The sequence below is a fragment of the Anomaloglossus baeobatrachus genome, chromosome 4 (assembly GCF_048569485.1).
Source record: "Anomaloglossus baeobatrachus isolate aAnoBae1 chromosome 4, aAnoBae1.hap1, whole genome shotgun sequence".
Taxonomy (NCBI): domain Eukaryota; kingdom Metazoa; phylum Chordata; class Amphibia; order Anura; family Aromobatidae; genus Anomaloglossus; species Anomaloglossus baeobatrachus.
Window position 1 is genome coordinate 564021851 of NC_134356.1, and position 22480 is coordinate 564044330.

General features: G+C 42.0%; 1 protein-coding gene across 2 annotated transcripts in view; it reads left to right on the forward strand.

The window, feature by feature from the left end:
• PLEKHO2 (pleckstrin homology domain containing O2) overlaps window positions 1-22480 on the forward strand; it is a 297712-nt gene that overhangs the window by 246889 nt on the left and 28343 nt on the right. For both annotated transcript variants that reach the window (XM_075346017.1, XM_075346018.1), the window contains one exon: window positions 21546-21692. In XM_075346017.1, coding sequence (XP_075202132.1) covers window positions 21546-21692 — 147 coding nt within the window. The remainder of the gene's footprint in view (window positions 1-21545; window positions 21693-22480) is intronic.

Sequence of the window (22480 nt, forward strand, 5' to 3'; positions counted from 1 at the left end):
ACCCACATTTGGTATCGCTGAGTTCAGAAATGCCCAATATATCAAAATATAAAATCAATTAATTTGATCGGTAAACGGCGTAGCGACAAAAAAATTCCAAATGCCAAAATTACCTTTTTTGGTCGCCAGAAATTTTGTGCAAAATGTAATAATGGGCAATCAAAATGTAGCATCTGCGTAAAAATAGTACGATTTAAAAAGTCAGCGCGAGACACAAAAAATAAGCCATTACTGTGCCATAGATCCCGAAAATGAGAATGCTACAGGTCACAGAAAATGGCGCAAAAAGTGCACTACTTTTTTTTGGACAAACTTCTGATTTTTTTAACCCCCTTAGAAAAATGTAAACCTTTTCATGTTTGGTGTCTACGAACTCGTACCAACCTGAGGCATCACATCAACACATCAGTTTTACCACAATCTAATAATGAGCATGGTGAATAAAATATCCCAAAAACTATCATGCAGTTGCACTTTTTTTGCAATTTTTCCGCACATAGAATTTTTTTTTCCATGCTCCAGTACACTATATGGTATAACTTATGGTTCCATTTAGAAACTACAACTTGTCCCGCAAAAACAATCCCTCATATGGCAAAATTGACAAAACAATAAAAAAGTTACAGCTCTTGGAAGAAGGGGAGCAAAAAAAAAAAAGAAAAAGGAAAAATTGGCCAGGGGTGAAGGGGTTAATACTGTATCTGGGGTGATGAAAGTATTGGTTCCCTCTCAACACAACAGAATCATAAAAGCAGAACTCTTCACTCAGATTCAGCTTGACCAGTAGCTTTAATAATCATTTATGTAACCCTCACACGTAGATGTTACTACCCAACCTTAATAGACCTTTATTTAATACAGATTTCAGCAGAAACAGATAATAAGACAAATAAGACAAAACGTCTGGGGAGTAGGGATGTGATGTGCAATATATTCTCTTCACCTAAACTATAATTATGCAAATGTCCAGTTTATGAAAAATAACTGGTAATATATTTTGCAAATATGTATCTAAATGTATCTGCGGGTTCTCAGAACAGAAGATATGTGAGATAAAATAGTGATCATGGGAGGACATATTAGCATGTTTTAGTATTAATTAAAACTCTGTCACTATAATGCTAAGCTCACACAAACTCATAAAAAATTGTCTCATTTGCATCCTGAAAAAATGGACGATTTGTCATCTTTATTGTCGTTTTTATGGCATCTGTTTTTATACATCAGCGGTGAATATAATTTATAAGAACTAAAGCAGTTTCCAATGTTAATAACGGCAATTAATCCGTAAAAATCTAATGCTATGCAGTTGTTGTGTATGAGATGCGATTTTTTTTTCTAACCTATAGACTTAAACAGGCTAGTTTCACCCAAGATGTGCAAAAGACTATCAAATACTGTAGTTTTTGATGTGGAACATCATGCCATGAAAAAAAAAATGGTCATCTGAACAGCCCTATTGAAGAACATTGGTCACAGTGCTGTCATTTTTCTTCCATGGACAGACCTTAAACGGTCACGGGAAGGTAGTCGTATTTCCAAAATTTCCAGTAGCCAATCCTCAGCCAAAAATGGCTCCAATCAGCAATAGGTTGGCATAAATAATAGATAGGGGAGGACAGACAGGCAGGAGGGTGGAGATCAATATCAAAACCCACCCCAGCTATTAGCTGATCGGCAGCTGCTGTCTATCAAAAAGCTGCTCATTTTACAAACTTTACTTGCTTGTATTTCTAAAACATTACATACTAACTGACCACTAAAGGCAGAATCAGCCTGATAGTGCCAGTATAGCACTGGCTTTAGGTTATATATGACAATCCTGGTGATTGGAGCGCTTTAATTACCCTACTAACTGACTACTGAATGGAGACTATATTTATGACTGCTACAGCCAGGCTCGCACTGGCCCACAGGAGAGAAGGAGAATCCTCTGGTGGGCCCCTTTGCAGTAGTATGTTACTTACCCTCCAAACATGATCAGTAGTTAGCACAATATAGTTGTTTCACTATGTACAGATAAAGGAAGCATCTCATCATTCATTTTACAAATTACATAGTATATTATTTATAGAAGCATAGATACATTTGTGAATGTAATATTTGCATGTAGTTGATCAGTGGGCCCCCTGAGTCAAAGTTAGTGACTGGCTCCTGCCGCTCCAGTTTGATACTTGCTTTGCTTTTCCTCCTTTTCGGCCTCCAGAACTGCTCTTCATCTGAGCCCCCCATTCAGGGCAATTAATCCTGCGCTATATCAATATGGCTATTCCACTTTTATTGAGTTTGAGCAAAAAGCAAAAAATAAAGTTTCTGTAAATGTGAAGGTGCGTTCATTTGTTGGACTTGGATTTAATCCAGTACGTATATCAACTTCACTTTCAATTTACGTCCTGTCCCAGCCTATATTCCGACATATTGACCTCTCCTGGGAGAACCATTGCTACATTCCATTTGTAGATAACACTTTCCTCCGTAGCCCATCTATGTAACCAGTCCTCGCTGCTATTTCTGGCTCTATCTCATTGTTTGTCTGACTTCCTCTCTGCGATTTTCCCTTTGTCCCGGTCACCTGGTCATTTCCCCATCATCTTTTCAAGCAGTTTACAAGTTATAGAGTTTTATTCTATGATTTCAGTATTATCTCTGGTCTGTATAACTTTCACATACAAGACTGTATGCGTCAGAGGTTAAATACATTCTATAGCAGCTGGAAGCAACGCAGCTGATAAAACAGACCCCCAATGAAGAACACTTCAACATAGCATCAGAGGTTATGGAGTATTTGTCCTATTGTCTCCAACAGGCTACAATACATCACTCATTTACATGACTTTTAGTGGTTGGATACAAAGATGAGAAAATGGTTTAAGTGAAATAATATACTAAAATATATATATACGATATATATATATATATATATATATATATATATATATATATATATATATATATATATATATATATATACATATATATATATATACAGTTAGGTCCAGAAATATTTGGACAGTGACACAATTTTCGCGAGTTGGGCTCTGCATGCCACCACATTGGATTTGAAATGAAACCTCTACAACAGAATTCAAGTGCAGATTGTAACGTTTAATTTGAAGGTTTGAACAAGAATATCTGATAGAAATTGTAGGAATTGTACACATTTCTTTACAAACACTCCACATTTTAGGAGGTCAAAAGTAATTGGACAAATAAACCAAACCCAAAAAAAAAAATTTTATTTTCACTATTTTGTTGCGAATCCTTTGGAGGCAATCACTGCCTTAAGTCTGGAACCCATGGACATCACCAAACGCTGGGTTTCCTCCTTCTTAATGCTTTGCCAGGCCTTTACAGCCGCAGCCTTCAGGTCTTGCTTGTTTGTGGGTCTTTCCGTCTTAAGTCTGGATTTGAGCAAGTGAAATGCATGCTCAATTGGGTTAAGATCTGGTGATTGACTTGGCCATTGCAGAATGTTCCACTTTTTTGCACTCATGAACTCCTGGGTAGCTTTGGCTGTATGCTTGGGGTCATTGTCCATCTGTACTATGAAGCGCCGTCCGATCAACTTTGCGGCATTTGGCTGAAACTGGGCTGAAAGTATATCCCGGTACACTTCAGAATTCATCCGGCTACTCTTGTCTGCTGTTATGTCATCAATAAACACAAGTGACCCAGTGCCATTGAAAGCCATGCATGCCCATGCCATCACGTTGCCTCCACCATGTTTTACAAAGGATGTGGTGTGCCTTGGATCATGTGCCGTTCCCTTTCTTCTCCAAACTTTTTTCTTCCCATCATTCTGGTACAGGTTGATCTTGGTCTCATCTGTCCATAGAATACTTTTCCAGAACTGAGCTGGCTTCATGAGGTGTTTTTCAGCAAATTTAACTCTGGCCTGTCTATATTTGGAATTGATGAATGGTTTGCATCTAGATGTGAACCCTTTGTATTTACTTTCATGGAGTCTTCTCTTTACTGTTGACTTAGAGACAGATACACCTACTTCACTGAGAGTGTTCTGGACTTCAGTTGATGTTGTGAACGGGTTCTTCTTCACCAAAGAAAGTATGCGGCGATCATCCACCACTGTTGTCATCCGTGGACGCCCAGGCCTTTTTGAGTTCCCAAGCTCACCAGTCAATTCCTTTTTTCTCAGAATGTACCCGACTGTTGATTTTGCTACTCCAAGCATGTCTGCTATCTCTCTGATGGATTTTTTCTTTTTTGTCAGCCTCAGGATGTTCTGCTTCACCTCAATTGAGAGTTCCTTAGTCCACATGTTGTCTGGTCACAGCAACAGCTTCCAAATGCAAAACCACACACCTGTAATCAACCCCAGACCTTTTAACTACTTCATTGATTACAGGTTAACGAGGGAGACGCCTTCAGAGTTAATTGCAGCCCTTAGAGTCCCTTGTCCAATTACTTTTGGTCCCTTGAAAAAGAGGAGGCTATGCATTACAGAGCTATGATTCCCAAACCCTTTCTCCGATTTTGATGTGAAAACTCTCATATTGCAGCTGGGAGTGTGCACTTTCAGCCCATATTATATATATAATTGTATTTCTGAACATGTTTTTGTAAACAGCTAAAATAACAAAACTTGTGTCACTGTCCAAATATTTCTGGACCTAACTGTATATATATATACAATATAATATATATAATATATATATATATATATATATATATATATATATATATACAGTCATATGAAAAAGTTTGGGCACCCCTATTAATGTTAACCTTTTTTCTTTATAACAATTTGGGTTTTTGCAACAGCTATTTCAGTTTCATATAGCTAATAACTGATGGACTGAGTAATATTTCTGGATTGAAATGAGGTTTATTGTACTAACAGAAAATGTGCAATACGCATTTAAACAAAATTTGACCGGTGCAAAAGTATGGGCACCCTTATCAATTTCTTGTTACACTCCTAACTACTTTTTACTGACTTATTAAAGCACTAAATTGGTTTTGTAACCTCATTGAGCTTTGAACTTCATAGGCAGGTGTATCCAACCATGAGAAAAGGTATTTAAGGTGGCCACTTGCAAGTAGTTCTCCTATTTGAATCTCCTATGAAGAGTGGCATCATGGGCTCCTCAAAACAACTCTCAAATGATCTGAAAACAAAGATTATTCAACATAGTTGTTCAGGGGAAGGATACAAAAAGTTGTCTCAGAGATTTAAACTGTCAGTTTCCACTGTGAGGAACATAGTAAGGAAATGGAAGAACACAGGTACAGTTCTTCTAAAGCCCAGAAGTGGCAGGCCAAGAAAAATATCAGGAAGGCAGAGAAGAAGAATGGTGAGAACAGTCAAGGACAATCCACAGACCACCTCCAAAGACCTGCAGCATCATCTTGCTGCAGATGGTATCAATGTGCATCGGTCAACAATACAGCGCACATTGCACAAGGAGAAGCTGTATGGGAGAGTGATGCGAAAGAAGCCGTTTCTGCAAGCACGCCACAAACAGAGTCGCCTGAGGTATGCAAAAGCACATTTGGACAAGCCATTTACATTTTGGAAGAAGGTCCTGTGGACTGATGAAACAAAGATTGAGTTGTTTGGTCATACAAAAAGGCGTTATGCATGGAGGCAAAAAAACACAGCATTCCAAGACAAGCACTTGCTACCCACAGTAAAATTTGGTAGAGGTTCCATCATGCTTTGGGGCTGTGTGGCCAATGCCGGCACCGGGAATCTTGTTAAAGTTGAGGGTCGCATGGATTCAACTCAGTATCAGCAGCTTCTTGACAATAATGTTCAAGAATCAGTGACGAAGTTGACGTTACGCAGGGGATGGATATTTCAGCAAGACAATGATCCAAAACACCGCTCCAAATCTACTCAGGCATTCATGCAGAGGAACAATTACAATGTTCTGGAATGGCCATCCCAGTCCCCAGACCTGAATATCATTGAAAATCTGTAGGATGATGTGAAGCGTGCTGTCAATGCTCGGCGACCATCAAACTTAACTGAACTGGACTTGTTTTGTAAACAGGAATGGTCAAATATACCTTCATCCAGGATCCAGGAACTCATTAAAAGCTACAGGATGCGACTAGAGGCTGTTATTTTTGCAAAAGTAGGATGTACAAAATATTAATGTTACTTTTATGTTGAGGTGCCCATACTTTTGCACTGGTCAAATTTTGATTAAATGCGGATTGCACATTTTCTGTTAGTACAATAAACCTCATTTCAATCTAGAAATATTACTCAGTCCATCAGTTATTAGATATATGAAACTGAAATAGCTGTTGCAAAAACCCAAATTGTTATAAAGAAAAAAGGTTAACATTAATAGGGGTGCCCAAACTAAACTTTTTCATATGACTCTATATATATATATATATATATATATATATATATATATATATATATATATGTGTGTGTGTGTATATATACAGTGTATATATACAGTATATATATATATATATATATATATATATATATATATATATATATATATATATATATATATATATACAGTGCCTTGCGAAACCCTTGAATTTTTCAACCTTTTCCCACATTTTAGGCTTCAAACATAAAAATTTTAATGTTATGGTGAAGAATCAACAACAAGTGGGAAACAATTGTGAAGTTGAATGAAATTTATTGCTTATTTTAAAGTTTTAAAAAAATTAAATAACTGAAAAGTGGGGCGTGCAATATTATTCGTCCCCTTTACTTTCAGTGCAGCAAACTCACTCCAGAAGTTCATTGAGGATCTCTGAATGATCCAATGTTGTCCTAAATGACTGATCATGATAAATATAAGCCACCGGTGTGTAATCTAGTCTCCGTATAAATGCACCTGCTCTGTGATAATCTCAGTGTTCTGATTAAAGCGTAGAGAGCATCATGAAGACCAAGGAACACAACAGGCAGGTCCATGATTCTGTTGTGGAGAAGTTTAAAGCTGGATTTGGTTAAAAAAAGATTTCCACAACTTTAAACATCTCAAGAAGCACTGTGCAAGCGATCATATTGAAATGGAAGGCGTATCATACCACTGCAAATCTACCAAGACGTGGCCGTCCCTCAAAAATGTCATCTCAAACAAGGAGAAGACTGATCAGAGATGCAGCCAAGAGGCCCATGATCACTCTGGATGAACTGCAGAGATCTACAGCTGAGGTGGGAGAGTCTGTCCATAGGACAACAATCAGTCGTACACTGCACAAATCTGTGAAGAAAGCCATTTCTCAAAGATATCCATAAAAAGTGTTGTTTAAAGTTTTCCACAAGCCACCTGGGAGCCACACCAAACATGTGGAAGAAGGTGCTATGGTCAGATGAAACTAAAATCGAACTTTTTGGGCACAATGCCAAATGATATGTTTGGCGTAAAATCAACACAGCTCATCACCCTGAACACACAATCCCCACTCTCAAACATGGTGGTGTCAGCATCATGGTTTGGGCCTGCTTTTCTTCAGCAGGGACAGGGAAGATGGTTAAAATTGATGGGAAGATGGATGGAGCCAAATACAGGACCATTCTTGAAAAAAACCTGTTGGATTCTGCAAAAGACCTGAGACTGGGAAAGAGATTTTTTCTTTCAACAAGACAATGATAACAAACATAAAGCAAAATCTACAATGGAACGGTTCACAAATAAACATATCCAGGTGTTAGAATGGCGAAGTCACAGTCCAGACCTGAATCCAATCGAGAATCTGTGGAAAGAGCTGAAAACTGCTGTTCACAAACGCTCTCCATCCAACCTCACTCAGCTCCAGCTATTTGCAAAGGAAGAATAGGCAAGAATTTCAGTTTCTCGATGTGCAAACCTGATAGACACATACCCCAAGCGACTTGCAGCTGTAATCGCAGCAAAAGGTGACGCTACAAAGTATTAACTTAAAGGGGCCAAAAAATATTACACACCCCAATTTTCAGTTTATTATTTTTTATAAAAGTTTAAAATAAGCAATAAATTTCGTTCAACTTCACAATTGTGTCCCACTTGTTGTTGATTCTTCACCATAACATTAAAATTTTTATCTTTATGTTTGAAGCCTGAAATGTGGGAAAAGGTTGAAAAATTCAAAGGGGCCAAATACTTTCGCAAGGCACAAGATATCCCATCCACTGTGCTTGTACTGTAAATCGCAGTATTTATCTCAATAGAAAAAAAACATGTAAAAAAGCATAAAAATGCGCTATTTTTCAGCAGCTGTTTTCCTGCCAAAACATGCTTTTTTGTGCAGAATAAATCTGCTGCCCCCGATTCATCGTTGCCACCTGTTTTTTTGCGCAGTTTTGTGTGTTTTGCGCCACTTTTTGTTTGCACCAAATTTATTATCCCATTTGCTCCTTTTTTAAATCTATCTGCTTGCCTTTTTAACTGCTTTGTTGACAGTGTTTAATGATTCCAGATGTTTTAAGTTAATCATCAATTGTGACTGTTTAAGAAGTCACAAATTTTCACTCCAGTTGCCCCCTTGTGTAGTTTTTTGTACAGTACAGACCAAAAGTTTGGACACACCTTCTCATTCAAAGAGTTTTCTTTATCTGAAAATTGTAGATTGACAATGAAGGCATCAAAACTATGAATTAACACATGTGGAATGAAATACTTAACAAAAAAGTGAAACAACTGAAAATATGTCTTATATTCTAGGTTATTCAAAGTGGCCACCTTTTGTTTCATTACTGCTTTGCACACTCTTGGCATTCTCTTGATGAGCTTCAAGAGGTAGTCACCGGAAATGGTTTTCAATTCACAGGTGTGCCCTGTCGGGTTTAAAGGGAACCTGTCAGCAGAAATTTCCCCCAAAACCTAAAAGATTCCCCCTCTGCAGCTCCTAGGCTGCATTCTAGAAAGGTCCCTGTTATTATTGTGCCCCATGTGAGACCAAAATAAAGAATTTATAAAGTGGTACCTTTTTGTATTCAGATACTGTAAATGTGACACGGGGGCGGGCTCTCTGCCTCCGTTATTCTGCCTCCTGGTCCTATATGCCGCCCCCATCATTCCTTTCCATAGCTGATGCACCGCCCACTGCTCCAGCCATCCCCGCGCATGCCCAGTGCCAGTCTCACGGGACTGAGCAGTGTGACCGCTGGTGACGTGTGCGCAGGTAAGTGATGATGGGCGGGGCTGTGATTGTTATCAGCAAGTACCCGTCCATAATCTCGTGAGCGCGCAAACCTCACCAGCGGTCACACTGCTCAGGGTAGTGCTAGACTGTATGGGCTGCTTCCAGGGATGACGTCCCTTTTGTCACGTGATAGTATTTTGAACACGCCCCTTTCACGTGACAAAGAGCAGTGGAGCAGATGTGCCTCACAGGTGCTCTGGTGGGAAGGAGGAGAAATTCACCATGGTTGCCGTGGGGAGAGTGAATCTGCTCCCCACGGAATCGACGCCACACAGGGCGGCAGGACCCTAGGGAGGATCATACTTCAAATTGGTTTTCCAGAATCTGCCTGGATCGGGGAAAGTTTCAAGCTTCCCTGGCCACACAGAACTCGACAGCACAGAGAGGATCTGGGGTCTCGCTTCGAGTCGGCCCCACATCGGAACTGCGGCACCTGCATATAGGGACAAAAGTACATTTCGTGAAACCCAGGGTCCCCTCGTAGCTTCAAGCCAGGGGATCCACAGACAGGCATGATCTCTAAAGGGATTTGGGTTCAATCATAGCAAGTTACCGGTATTACCTGGGTGCGCAGCATCGCACTAAAAGTGAGAAAACAACCTGGAACCGCAGCTATAGACACTGACTCTTTATTACCTGTACTGCCGCTCCCCACCGCCATTACTACTCCCCTCTTCATCCTCCCCGGGGCCCGCTCTGCCTGTTTAGAGCGATACCATCCCTGGCTGCTACTACCATCTGCCCCGGAGGACAGCGACAGCAGCGGCGGCCCATTCTCTGGCCTCTTACCACAGGTGGCGTCACGACAAACACCTCACCACTACCCCCATCATCTCTTCTCTGCCATCTTCTGTACGCCTCGGAGCAATGGAGCTGGGCTAGGCTGCCCGTGACGACGACAGTCGACGGCCCAGCGACGAGTAGGTTAAATGCGCCTGCCCCGTGGGGCGCTACACATGCACCATTTTGATAGATTTGGCGCAATAAATGTCAGCACATACCTGAAGAGAAAAAAAGAAAAGTGGTTAAAAAAAAGCCCTGCAATTGATGAACCAGGGCCTATATGTATAGAAATTAATAAAAGATATCAATTTGCAGTTCTGTTAAACCACAAAGAAAAAGCAACTTATGAATGTGACTGAAATCCCTCTGGGCTTCTAGCTCAGGTGCTGACTCCCATCAGAAAATAAATTAAGTACATAACATTCAGATAAAACAGTCTCATGACACTTCTGATAAATATTTCTCTTCAACCTCTCCCACGAAGCCCACACACTAAGATTACTGAAGAAGTAGAAAATGTTGTAAATCGTCTAAATGTAAGCAAGCACCAAGATCTGAGGGCTTTCAGCCTCATAATATGAAAAAAAAATCACTCTTTGGCCGGATTCACACTTGCGAGAGACTCGCGCGAGTCTTGCATCGCATCACCCAGCACGGCTGCACACTCTCCGGATAGGAGCGGGCCAGCTGCATAGAAATAAATACATACAGCCGATCCGCTCCTGTCAGGAGAGTGTGCGGCCATGTCGGGTGATGGGATGCGAGACTCATGCGAGTCTCTCGCAAGTGTGAATCCGGCCTTATCTTAACTCTTCAGATTGTTAAAATTTACAGTCATCTACTGAATGGAAGAATATGTCTCCAGAATTCGTGGACATGATGACCAATGTTATTCCTGCAATGCTCCTGCCTTTATATATTGAAATACTTTGCTTTGACATAATCTCATGGATATATCTGTTTGGTGTACTTAATCGTATTGGATTCCCCTAATTATTTGGCATATCAAACTCCCAATTGAACACCTTGGGCTTGCCCAATATCTATCATTCCTACTGTAGTTTCATAAAACCCCATTGGTGCTTACACTATTTAGGAACATACGGTATATGCCAGACTCTATAGATAAACTTCATTCATCATCTATTTATCTTGGACTATACAAGACCAAACAAGATAATCTTCAAGGGAACCTGAGAGGGGAGCTATATCACCTCCTAACACTGTCCTGAGGCTGACCACTGCACGCCCAAACGTTCCTAGAGGGGCCTTTCCCTCTGTGTCGATCACGTCCCTAGGTCCTTGCTGACCTTGAACTCATCCTGACTAGTAAAGGCCAGCGAGACACTAGCCTAGCCACTGCAATAAGACAACACAAGGTAGGAAAGACAAACAGATGGGGAAAGACACAACAAATAACACTCCAGCAGTAACTTCTCAGCTGCAACTGAAGCAACATCTCAGCTTTCTCCAGAGACTGACTTTTTCCAAGTGGACAGCATAGATGTGGGCTATAGCCAACATAGGAAAGAGTGAGGAGTGGATATTTATAGCAAAAAGCAGTGTCTGCAGCTGAGGCTATAACTACCTGTTAGATCACTGCAGGATAGAAAAGAACGTTAACCCCTTCAGTACCAGAAGGAATTAAATAAGCTCCAACTCGGTAAACGACGAGAGAGCACTAAATTGGACCTGCGATAAACAACACCCTGTGACTTCCTAATCTCAGGTCCTCCCGAGATCACATCAGACTGTGAAACACCTGCCATGTTAGAAAACGCTATTAACATGCGAATATTGGGTTAATCTGCATGTTAATAGCGTTTTGAACCTGCCCAGCGCTTGCACTTACGGCCCACTGCCGGGAGAAAATGAACTTTATTCCTCCTGGCAGTGTTCAATTTACAATAATAGAGGTGGCAGTGGCACTTAGTGAGCGATGGCTGTAACAGTGGCCACTATACTAATGATGAGGTAGTTGTCAGTCAGTGTTGGTGGTGCAGTTACAGCCACCATTCACTATACACTGAGCAGTGACTGACCCCACATTGGTGCCACCCTTGTGACTGGAAGCTGAATGCGGTCGGGAGGAATAAAGTTAATCCCAGCAGAGGGGCTCTAAGGGGTACTTTGCACTCTGCGACATCGCTAGCCGATGATAGCGATGCCGAGCGCGATAGTACCCGCCCCCGTCACACATGCGATATCTTGTGATAGCTGCCATAGCGAACATTATCGCTACGGCAGCTTCATATGCATTTACCTGCCCTGCGACGTCGCTCTTGCCGGCGAACAATCCCTCCTTCCTAAGGGGGCGAGTCATGCGGCGTCACACGGCAGGCGGCCAATAGAAGCGGAGGGGCGGAGATGAGCGGGACGTAAACATCCCGCCCACCTTCTTCCTTCCGCATAGCCGGTGGAGGCAGGTAAGGAGATGTTCCTCGCTCCTGCGGCTTCATACACAGCGATGTGTGCTGCCGCAGGAACGAGGAAGAACATCATACCTGTCGCTGCAGCGAAATTATGGAAATGTCCGACACTACACAGATCACTGATTTATGACGCTTTTGCGATCGTTTATCGGTGCATCTAGGCTTTACACGTTGCAACGTCGTTACTGGCGCCGGATGTGTGTCACTTTCGATTTGACCCCGACGATATCGCAGTAGCAATGTCGCAACGTGCAAAGTACCCCTAAGTAATAGCACTGGCAGGTTCAAAATGAAATTAAGCTACAGATTTACCCCATATCTACAAGTTTAGCATTTTTTTGAAGGGACAGGCTCCCTTTGAAGATGGGACCTTCCATATCCATCATGGACTTAAAAGATAATTATAATCAAAATGACATTTTTATGTTATTTCAGAATTAGGAGTGCCCACACATCTAAAAATATGTCATGTGTTTCCATAAATAAGTATAGGGACACTCAACTCCAAATACTCATGGTAAAATATGGCTGAGCAGCCAAAATTGCATCACTAAGGTTCCGTGTACACAGACCAACCAGCGGCACGATAGGATGGCGGATTGGTAAACCTTTACTGATTGGCTGTCATTTGAATGACTGTTTTCACAGGCAGACCAAAGTAAACGATTCTCACTGAATGATCTATATAAAATCGCGGTGCGAGTTTTGTTTACATAGAACAATGCACCGCTGAGAACGATGGTTGAATAACGATCATTCCACTTGATGAACGCCATCTTGTTCGTTCATTGGGTAACCAGGAGCCGGTTTACACGGCAAGATAATCATAAACGAATGTTTTTAACCAGTGCTCATTCATGATTATCTTACAATGCCTTTTACTTTAGTTAACTCCCAGTATGACTGCACTCAATGCGTAAAAAAATTCAGCGTGGCATTTCCCTATTCCATACCAGTACCATTGTGGTCTAAATAAATGATCCTGAAATGACTTCCTTCCTCTGCTCAGATCATCCTGACCGTTCAAAAACTCGGGAGGGCAGTGCGGTTTACGTATATTCTGAAAGCACTAGTTTGCATCCCCATTCATTTCAAGTCCATTGTTCCCACGGGTCTTCTCTTGGAAAACCTGTTGTGGAAGTGGAGGGCAGGTTTTTCAAAACTTCATGACTTTTTAGTTCATGGAAATTGAACTTCACTTTCTAAATTGAGCAATGTCATCCTCTTCCATCAGTGACTTTGAGAGTCCTAAAATATTCTCTTTTTTAAACCCTCTAATAGAAGCTAGAATATCTTTATTATTCAATACCATAACTCACCCACCTCCTGATAAGAAGTTACCATTCATGGCACAATGTGAAGAGAATATCCACTGCACACTCACCCTGCAAAAGTGGTGCATATGCTGCGAAACGTTCAGTATGGGTAGGAGGCAAGGTGTCATTGATGATAATTAACATTACTCAAAATACATCATAGAAATTGTAACATGGCAACTAAATCGCTTTACCCTTCTGTTCCCAATTTTGCCCATCTGTTCCTAACTTTGCTTTTAACCCTTTCACGACCGGCCGATTTTTCGCTTTCCGTTTTTTTTTTTCGCCATTCTTTTTCTGAGAGACGTAACTTTTTTATTTTTCAGTCAATATGGTCATGTGAGGGCTCATTTTTTGCGGAACGAGCTGTACTTTTAAATGAAACCATCAGTTTTACCATATTGTGTACTAGAAAATGGCAAAAAAATTCCAAATGCTGAAAAATTGCAAAAAAAGTGCGATAGCACTATGGTTTTTGAGATATTTTATTCACTGTGTTCACTATATGGTAAAACTGATGTGTGGGTGTGATGCCTCAGGTCAGTGCGAGTTCGTAGACACCAAACATGTATAGGTTTACTTTTATATAAGGGGTTAAAAAAAAATCGGAAGTTTGTCCGAAAAAAGTGGCGCACGTTTTACGCCATATTCCGTGACCCGTAGCGTTCTCATTTTTCGGGATCTTAGGCTCAATGACGGCTTATTTTTTGCGTCTCGAGCTGACGTTTTTAACGGTACCATTTTTGCGCAGATGCTACGTTTTGATCGCCTCTTATTGCATTTTGCGCAAAAGTTGTGGCGACAAAAAAACGTCGTTTTGGCGTTTGGAATTTTTTTGCCGCTACGCCGTTTACTGATCAGATTAATTGATTTTATATTTTGATAGATCGGGCGTTTCTGAACGCGGCGATACCAAATGTGTGTATATTTTTTATTTTTTTAACCCTTTAATTTTTAATGGGGCGAATGGGGGGTGATTTGAACTTTTAGGTTTTTTTGTTTTTTTTTAATTTTTTAAAACTTTTTTTTTTACTTTTTTTTTTTATTTTACTAGTCCCCCTAGGGGGCTATTGCGATCAGCATTCCGATCGCTCTGCAGTATCTGCTGATCACAGCTGGAAGGCTGTAAACAGCAGATACGCTGTCTTTCTCTTTTGCTGTGCCCCGGGCACAGCGAAAGTGAAACCAATTCATGTGTAGTACAGGAGTCATCACATGACCCTGTACTACCATGACAACTATCGGGAGTCACGTGATCGCGTCACGTGACTTCCGGTTTCGGCGGTAAGTAAAACTTTACCGCGATTGCGCTTATAATGGCGCTGTCATGTATTGACAGCGCCATTATAAGGGGTTAATCGGCACGAGCAGATAACGATTCTGCTCGTGCCTAGCAGGCACACATCTCAGCTGTGAAAATCAGCTGAGATGTGTGCCGATCGCGGCATGCTGCCGCCGGAGGACCGCGGGCAGTAAGATTATGTCCTTTAGGACGTAATTTTACGGCCCGCGGTCGTTAAGGGGTTAAGATTGTTCCATAGAAAAGTAAAATATGCCACATTTGGTGGTCCTGCCACATTTTTGGTAGCAAATCGGTAATCTGGTTGAGGATGTTATAGGACATTCATGTCCAAATTAGGTATATGTGTGTCTCTTATGAGACAAACCTATGAATATGCCAAATTGTATGCAATTAGAGAGGATGAAGCGGAACATTTTTTTTAAATTTGGTCTTCAGGTTGTCCTTTTCCTATGTGTCATGGGTGTGTCACGGGTGACAGACAGTCATGTGGCTTCTGGCCATAGAAGGCAACAGCATCTGGCTGCACAGAATGCTCCCTGACTTTTCATTGTTCCTGCTGTTGGTATTCATGTGTATAGGGAGCTTTTCTGCTGGATTCATCTCTCTCCCTTTTGGACGCAGCAAGAGCTTGACTTCCACCCAGCTGTTGATCATCAGTATTCTCTTGGTGTTTAAATACCCCTTCCTTCCTTTGGACTGGTGCTGGTAATATTTTTCAGTTCCTTCAAGCCGAGGTTGCAAGCAGGTGGCTTGTACTCCTCTGTGGTATTGTTGCTGAAAACTGCTGAACTCCTACCTGAGTCATCTGTAGATAAGTAGTTCATGCTTTTCCCCGTGTGTCCCCCTTGTTATATTTGTTTAGTGGGTTTGAGGAAGAGCTCATCCCATCCATTCCCTATTTAGGGCCCAGCACTAGGGATACCTAGGGTCAGGTATCCGGCTCTGTACATACAGTTAGGTCCAGAAATATTTGGACAGTGACACAATTTTCGCGAGTTGGGCTCTGCATGCCACCACATTGGATTTGAAATGAAACCTCTACAACAGAATTCAAGTGCAGATTGTAACATTTAATTTGAAGGTTTGAACAAAAATATCTGATAGAAATTGTAGGAATTGTACACATTTCTTTACAAACACTCCACATTTTAGGAGGTCAAAAGTAATTGGACAAATAAACCAAACCCAAACAAAATATTTTTATTTTCAATATTTTGTTGCGAATCCTTTGGAGGCAATCACTGCCTTAAGTCTGGAACCCATGGACATCACCAAACGCTGGGTTTCCTCCTTCTTAATGCTTTGCCAGGCCTTTACAGCCGCAGCCTTCAGGTCTTGCTTGTTTGTGGGTCTTTCCGTCTTAAGTCTGGATTTAAGCAAGTGAAATGCATGCTCAATTGGGTTAAGATCTGGTGATTGACTTGACCATTGCAGAATGTTCCACTTTTTTGCACTCATGAACTCCTGGGTAGCTTTGGCTGTATGCTTGGGGTCATTGTCCATCTGTATTATGAAGCGCCGTCCGATCAACTTTGCGGCATTTGACTGAATCTGGGCTGAAAGTATATCCCGGTACACTTCAGAATTCATCTGGCTACTCTTGTCTGCTGTTATGTCATCAATAAACACAAGTGACCCAGTGCCATTGAAAGCCATACATGCCTATGCCATCACGTTGCCTCCACCATGTTTTACAGAGGATGTGGTGTGCCTTGGATCATGTGCCGTTCCCTTTCTTCTCCAAACGTTTTTATTCCCATCATTCTGGTACAGGTTGATCTTTGTCTCATCTGTCCATAGAATACTTTTCCAGAACTGAGCTGGCTTCATGAGGTGTTTTTCGGCAAATTTAACTCCGGTGCAGCGACAGGTACGATGTAGTTCCTCGTCCCTGCGGCAGCACACATCGCTGTGTGTGAAGCCGCAGGAGCGAGGAACATCTCCTACCTGCGTCCCGGCTGCAATGCGGAAGGAAGGAGGTGGGCGGGATGTTTACATCCTGCTCGTCTCCGCCCCTCCGCTGCTATTGGCCGCCTGCCGTGTGACGTCGATGTGACGCCGCACGACCCGCCCCCTTAGGAAGGAGGCGGATCGCCGGCCAGAGCGACGTCGCAGGACAGGTGAGTGCATGTGAAGCTGGCGTAGCGATAATGTTCGCTACGCCAGCAATCACAAGATATCGCTGCTGCGACGGGGGCGGGGACTATCGCGCTCGACATCGCAGCATCGGCTTGCGATGTCGCAGTGTGCAAAGTACCCTTAAGAGGCCCCTTTTCTCTAGCTGCTTAGATGGCATGGTTGCTGCTCACCATTGCATCTAGGTGGTTAAGCTTCTGCAATTAGAATTAGTCACAGCATTTACCGTCAGGTGTCTTCTTTGTGTTTAGGCAGTATGACTTTTAGCATAGTCTACATTTTCATTAGATGAGAAAAACCTTTGAAGTTTTTATCTGATTGTATAGTCCACAGTTCTTGTTAGGTACTAGTTATCCTTGAGAAGATCCGGTGTGGTTCCCCAGAAGCAATAAAATTGCTTCTCTTGTAAAACCTGTATGCAACTACCATACTTACCATCATTTATACTACAGAATATATTACATTTAAGTGAAGAAATGCCCATTATTAGTCCCCCAAAAAACAAGAATTCCTCTCCAAACACACCCCTTTGGTAAACCATAACTCTTTTGCAGTCTGGACTGTCCTGGCAAAACAGGGACTCTTCTCAAGTATGTCTAATCCCATATACGAGATTTGAAAGATGACTACAAATATCAGACAATCCATAGACACCCATACGTAGAACACACTCCTACAGAGTTTTTGCTTATTTTTTCTCCTTCTAGAGGAGAGCTCATTTATTTTAAAGAAAATATATTATTTTCATGAGGCAGAATATTCATATAAATTCATTTTCAATTCCAAATAATCACATTCAAATTTAGACCAACCAAGATGATATCATATTACATTTATTGTACAGATTTTATGTCTCATCCTTTTTTATTTTGTTGTTTCAACAAGTATTATAATATGTAAAACCAATATAACATTACAGAAACGTAGCGCTCATATTCCCATTGTTACGTTTGGAGGAAAAAGGAAGAAGTGTAGCACCCAGGGATATGGGGTACTCGGTTCCGGGCAGAGTCTCTATTGGGAATGTCACAGTGGTGGCCGTTACCCGGTTCTGTGCCCTGGGCCGTGGGCCCTTTTTGTAATGGGGATATTTACAGGGGAGAATAAAATAATGTTCACTTGTGACGCCACTTGCGGTGTTGCGGCTAAGTGTAGGGAGCCGCCGCTGCAGAATGTCTCGACTGGGGCTGGTGATATTGACAGCTAGAATGGTAGACCCTCCGCAAGTAGGGTTTTGCCCCAGAGGGTGTATGGTGCAGTGGGCGTCAGAAGAAGGGAGTCCACAGAGATGTTCAGTGCAACTGGTTTACTCACTGCTGGTAGATGTTGTCTGGTTGCCCGAGGTCAGCTGGTTTCACCTCCAGGTCACCTTCGTCCCTGTGCTTGTCTGGTTCTCTGATACCTTCTTCCCCTGCACCTGTCCTGGTAAGTGGGTCCTCATGGTATAGAACAACTGAGGGTCCCCGTTCTGTGGTTTGTCCACTTCTCTACGCCTGACAGTAGCGTGAACCCTGTGGGGTTGGAGTCTCTGGTCCTGTCCTCGGTTCTCCCTTTGCTACTGAGTCTTTGGATTCTTTAGGATCAGCAAGGTGCTTGATGGTCTCCTTGCTGTGCAGGTGTTAAGGATAACTGTGGAAAGAAAGGCGCAAAATAGGGTCTTACCCGGTATGACACGTGGGGGCAAGTGTGGGTTAGTACACTCACCTGAAAGGGTTGTGCAAGTCACAACCCCTATGAAGGCACGTAGTAAATGTGGAAGGCAGCGGTCCCGCAGTGTAGATGTATTCCAAGAAGGTAGAGCAGAAAGCAGGTTTCAAAATCCGCGCCAAACCACAAAAAATCCAGATGCCTATCAGTAAATCCTTTCTTCATTTATTTTTTCACAGGTCTACGCGTTTCGAGGACATATCCGTCCTCATCATCAGGACAAAGTGCAAAGAAAGACTATCTAGTCTATCTAGTCAAAGTCTTTCTTTGCACTTTGTCCTGATGATGAGGACGGATATGTCCTCGAAACGCGTAGACCTGTGAAAAAATAAATGAAGAAAGGATTTACTGATAGGCATCTGGATTTTTTGTGGTTTGGCGCGGATTTTGAAACCTGCTTTCTGCTCTACCTTCTTGGAATGCTGTGCAGGTGTTAACAGGTCGGCTTGAAGCTCTTTCCTGTCCTAGGGTCCTGTACCCCGTCGGTGCGCAGTTCTGGGAGTACTTCACCGTACTCCACCGACAACCACTTCTCCTGGGTACCAGGTCACTGTCAACTCGAGTCAGGATGTCACTTTGCTTCCACCTTCACACTCCTACAGTCAACTCTCCACACACTACTCTCCACAGAAACTGCAGTTCTGACTACTGACTTCCTGTGTTCTCTCTGTCCACAGTCTGGCCCTCACACATGGTCAACCAGTGCTCTGGATTGACTCCACCTCTAGGCGGCCATCCATTGGTCCCACCCAACTGGGTACGATTGTATGGGGGATTGTTGGGGAAAACTGGGATTACCTGGGTTTTTGTTGGTACTGGCACTGGGGTCCTGGGTCCCTAAGGGAGTAGGTTCTGCATCCTTGTGGGGATGCAGAACCTTGTAGCACCCTGATGGTCTCAGGGGTGCTACAAAAGCTTTGAACCCTAAGAACACCATCCCAACTGTGAAACACAGGGGTGGCAGCAACATGTTGTGAGTTTGTTTTGCTGCAGGAGGGACTGCTGCACTTCACAAAATAGATGGCATCACGAGGAAAGAAGATTATGTGGCAATACTGAAGCAACATCTCAAGACATCAGCCTGGAACTTAAATATTGGGCGGTAATGGGTTTTCTAAATGGACAATGACCTGAAGGATACTGTTTACAAAGTGGCTTAAAGATAACAGTCAATATTTTGGAGTGGCCATCACAAATCCCAGATCTCAATCCTATTGAAAATTTATGGGCAAAGCTAAAAAGGCAGTTGCAAGCAAGGCGACCTACAAACATGGCTCAGTTACACTAGTTCTGTCAGGAGGAATGGGCCCAAATTCCTACCAACTATTGTGAGAAGCTTGTGAAGGTAGATCCAAAATGTTTCACCCAAGTCTACAGTTTAAGGGCAATGGTACCAAATACTAATGAAATAATTTTGGTTTCTCATCGACCTAAAATGGGAAAGGTTTATTTTGATTTCATGTCAGATAGTGAGAAAACCTGCATATGTGTCTTTTTAGATAGTGTATGTAAACTTCTGGTTTCAACTGTAAATATATATATATATATATATATATATATATATATATATATTCATCTCCTTTTCCCTCTCTTCCTCCTATAATCCTCCTTTCTTTTCCATTAAGTCTTGAGAAATCCAAGAGTACCTTTAAGTTCTTCGTGTTATGCTGTTTTGTATCGGAACACCTTTGTCAACTATGATTTTTCAGGTTGTGTATAGCTGTGTCCAGTAAAAGTTCTCCATTTTCCAAAGAACTTGGCTCTTGACTTTTTTTGTGTCTTTCCCTCTCTATCTTATCATATACTAATAAATATTTATTACTTGAGGCATCTGAGGAGTTTTATGTTTTATTTTGAACTCATTTACTTTTTACACTGAGAGTCTTTGCATGTGAGACTCCCTACAACGGTTGGATCTTCATGAGGAGAACCAATATCTTCCAAGAGCCACATAAAAAACATCTCAATCAGCTAAACAGAACCTTCTCTGAAATGATAGGGCACAAAAGCTCCAAAATAGTGTTGTCCCAAGATTGGCGTCTCATCTTTGGCTGAGATCCCTAATCATGATTTAAAGCTTTTTATTTGGTCGGACATCAACTTACCTACCTATAGGTAGAGACAGTTTTGCTCCTTCTGGAGGAGATCTAATTTGCATATATTACATAATCATTACATCCAATTCTCAACATGATGATAGAAACATCAGCAAAAGCCTAAAGAATGATCCGTGTCCACAGAATCTTTAGGGCACATGGCATTAATAGAGCTGATCAGAAGAGCATCTCTAGCCCTGAAAGACGATTAATGTACACATTCTCATTGACGTCATTGGCCTTCATGTAATGTTTATTCCTTTAGTGACTGGTGAAATTATACAGAGTGGTGGGGTTTCACCACAGATAATTGCTGGTTTCAAGAGATTCCGGGAGATCCTACTAATTAAAATGGTTGTCCAAAGCCATATAACGTACTCCTTAAAGCCAATTTTTAAAGGTCATTGAACAAACTCGGGCCACGTAACCAACTTTAGATCAATGTCGCGGCTCGTAGCTCATATATTCTACATGTCATTTTGAAGGCGTTGGCAATAATACAAACTTTATTTTATTTGTATATCTGTTATAATTTAAATCATTTTCTTCTGATCATAGTAGTAGACTGTATTAACTAATCATAACCATTGGTGAAATCAGTTTCTCCTTCCCAGAACATCTAACAAGTTGTATATTTTTCTTTAAGGGTGTGAACGGAAGCAGCGTTTCTCCTCCAGGATCTAAAGTGATCCACAAATCTGGTTGGTTGAAGAAAACTAGTGGACTGTTGGGACTGTGGAAAGATCGCTACATTCAGATACTGCACACCCAGCTTCAAGTTTTTGACAGCGAGGTAAAAAAAAATAATCTTAAGACATCACATCTTCTTGCAGCAAGAAATCATCTTCCATTTTTCTATATCGAATGATACATACAGAATATTAAATACCCTAATTGATCCATATTACCCACTTTGGTAGCACATGGACTCTGTTAGGGGTATGTTGCACGCTGCGACATTGCTAGCCGATGCTTGCGATGCCGAGCGCGATAGTACCAGCCCCCGTCGCACATGCGATATCTTGTGATAGCTGCCGTAGCAAACATTATCGCTGCGGCAGCTTCACAGGCACTTACCTGCCCTGCGACGTCGCTCTGGCCGGCGACCCGCCTCCTTCCTAAGGGGGCGGGTCGTGCGGCGTCACAGCATCGTCACACGTAAGGTGGCCAAATGAAGCAGAGGGACGGAGATGAGCGGGACGTAAACATCCCTCCCACCTCCTTTCTTCCGCATAGTCGGTAGAGGCAGGTAAGGAGATGTTCCTCGCTCCTGCGGCTTCACACACAGCGATGTGTGCTGCCGCAGGTACGAGGAACAACATTGTATCTCCTATTGGTGCGACATTATGAAAATGACTGACACTACACAGATCACCAATTTACGATGCTTTTGCGATCGTTTATCGGCGCATCTAGGCTTTACACGTTGCAACGTCGTTACCGGTGCCGGATGTGCGTCACTTTCGATTTGACGCCGACGAGATTGCAGTAGCGATGTTGCAGCGTGCAAAGTACCCCTAACTCCACATTGATCCAATAATAAAAACAGATTTTGCCTAAAGAAGAAGTCCTCACACAACA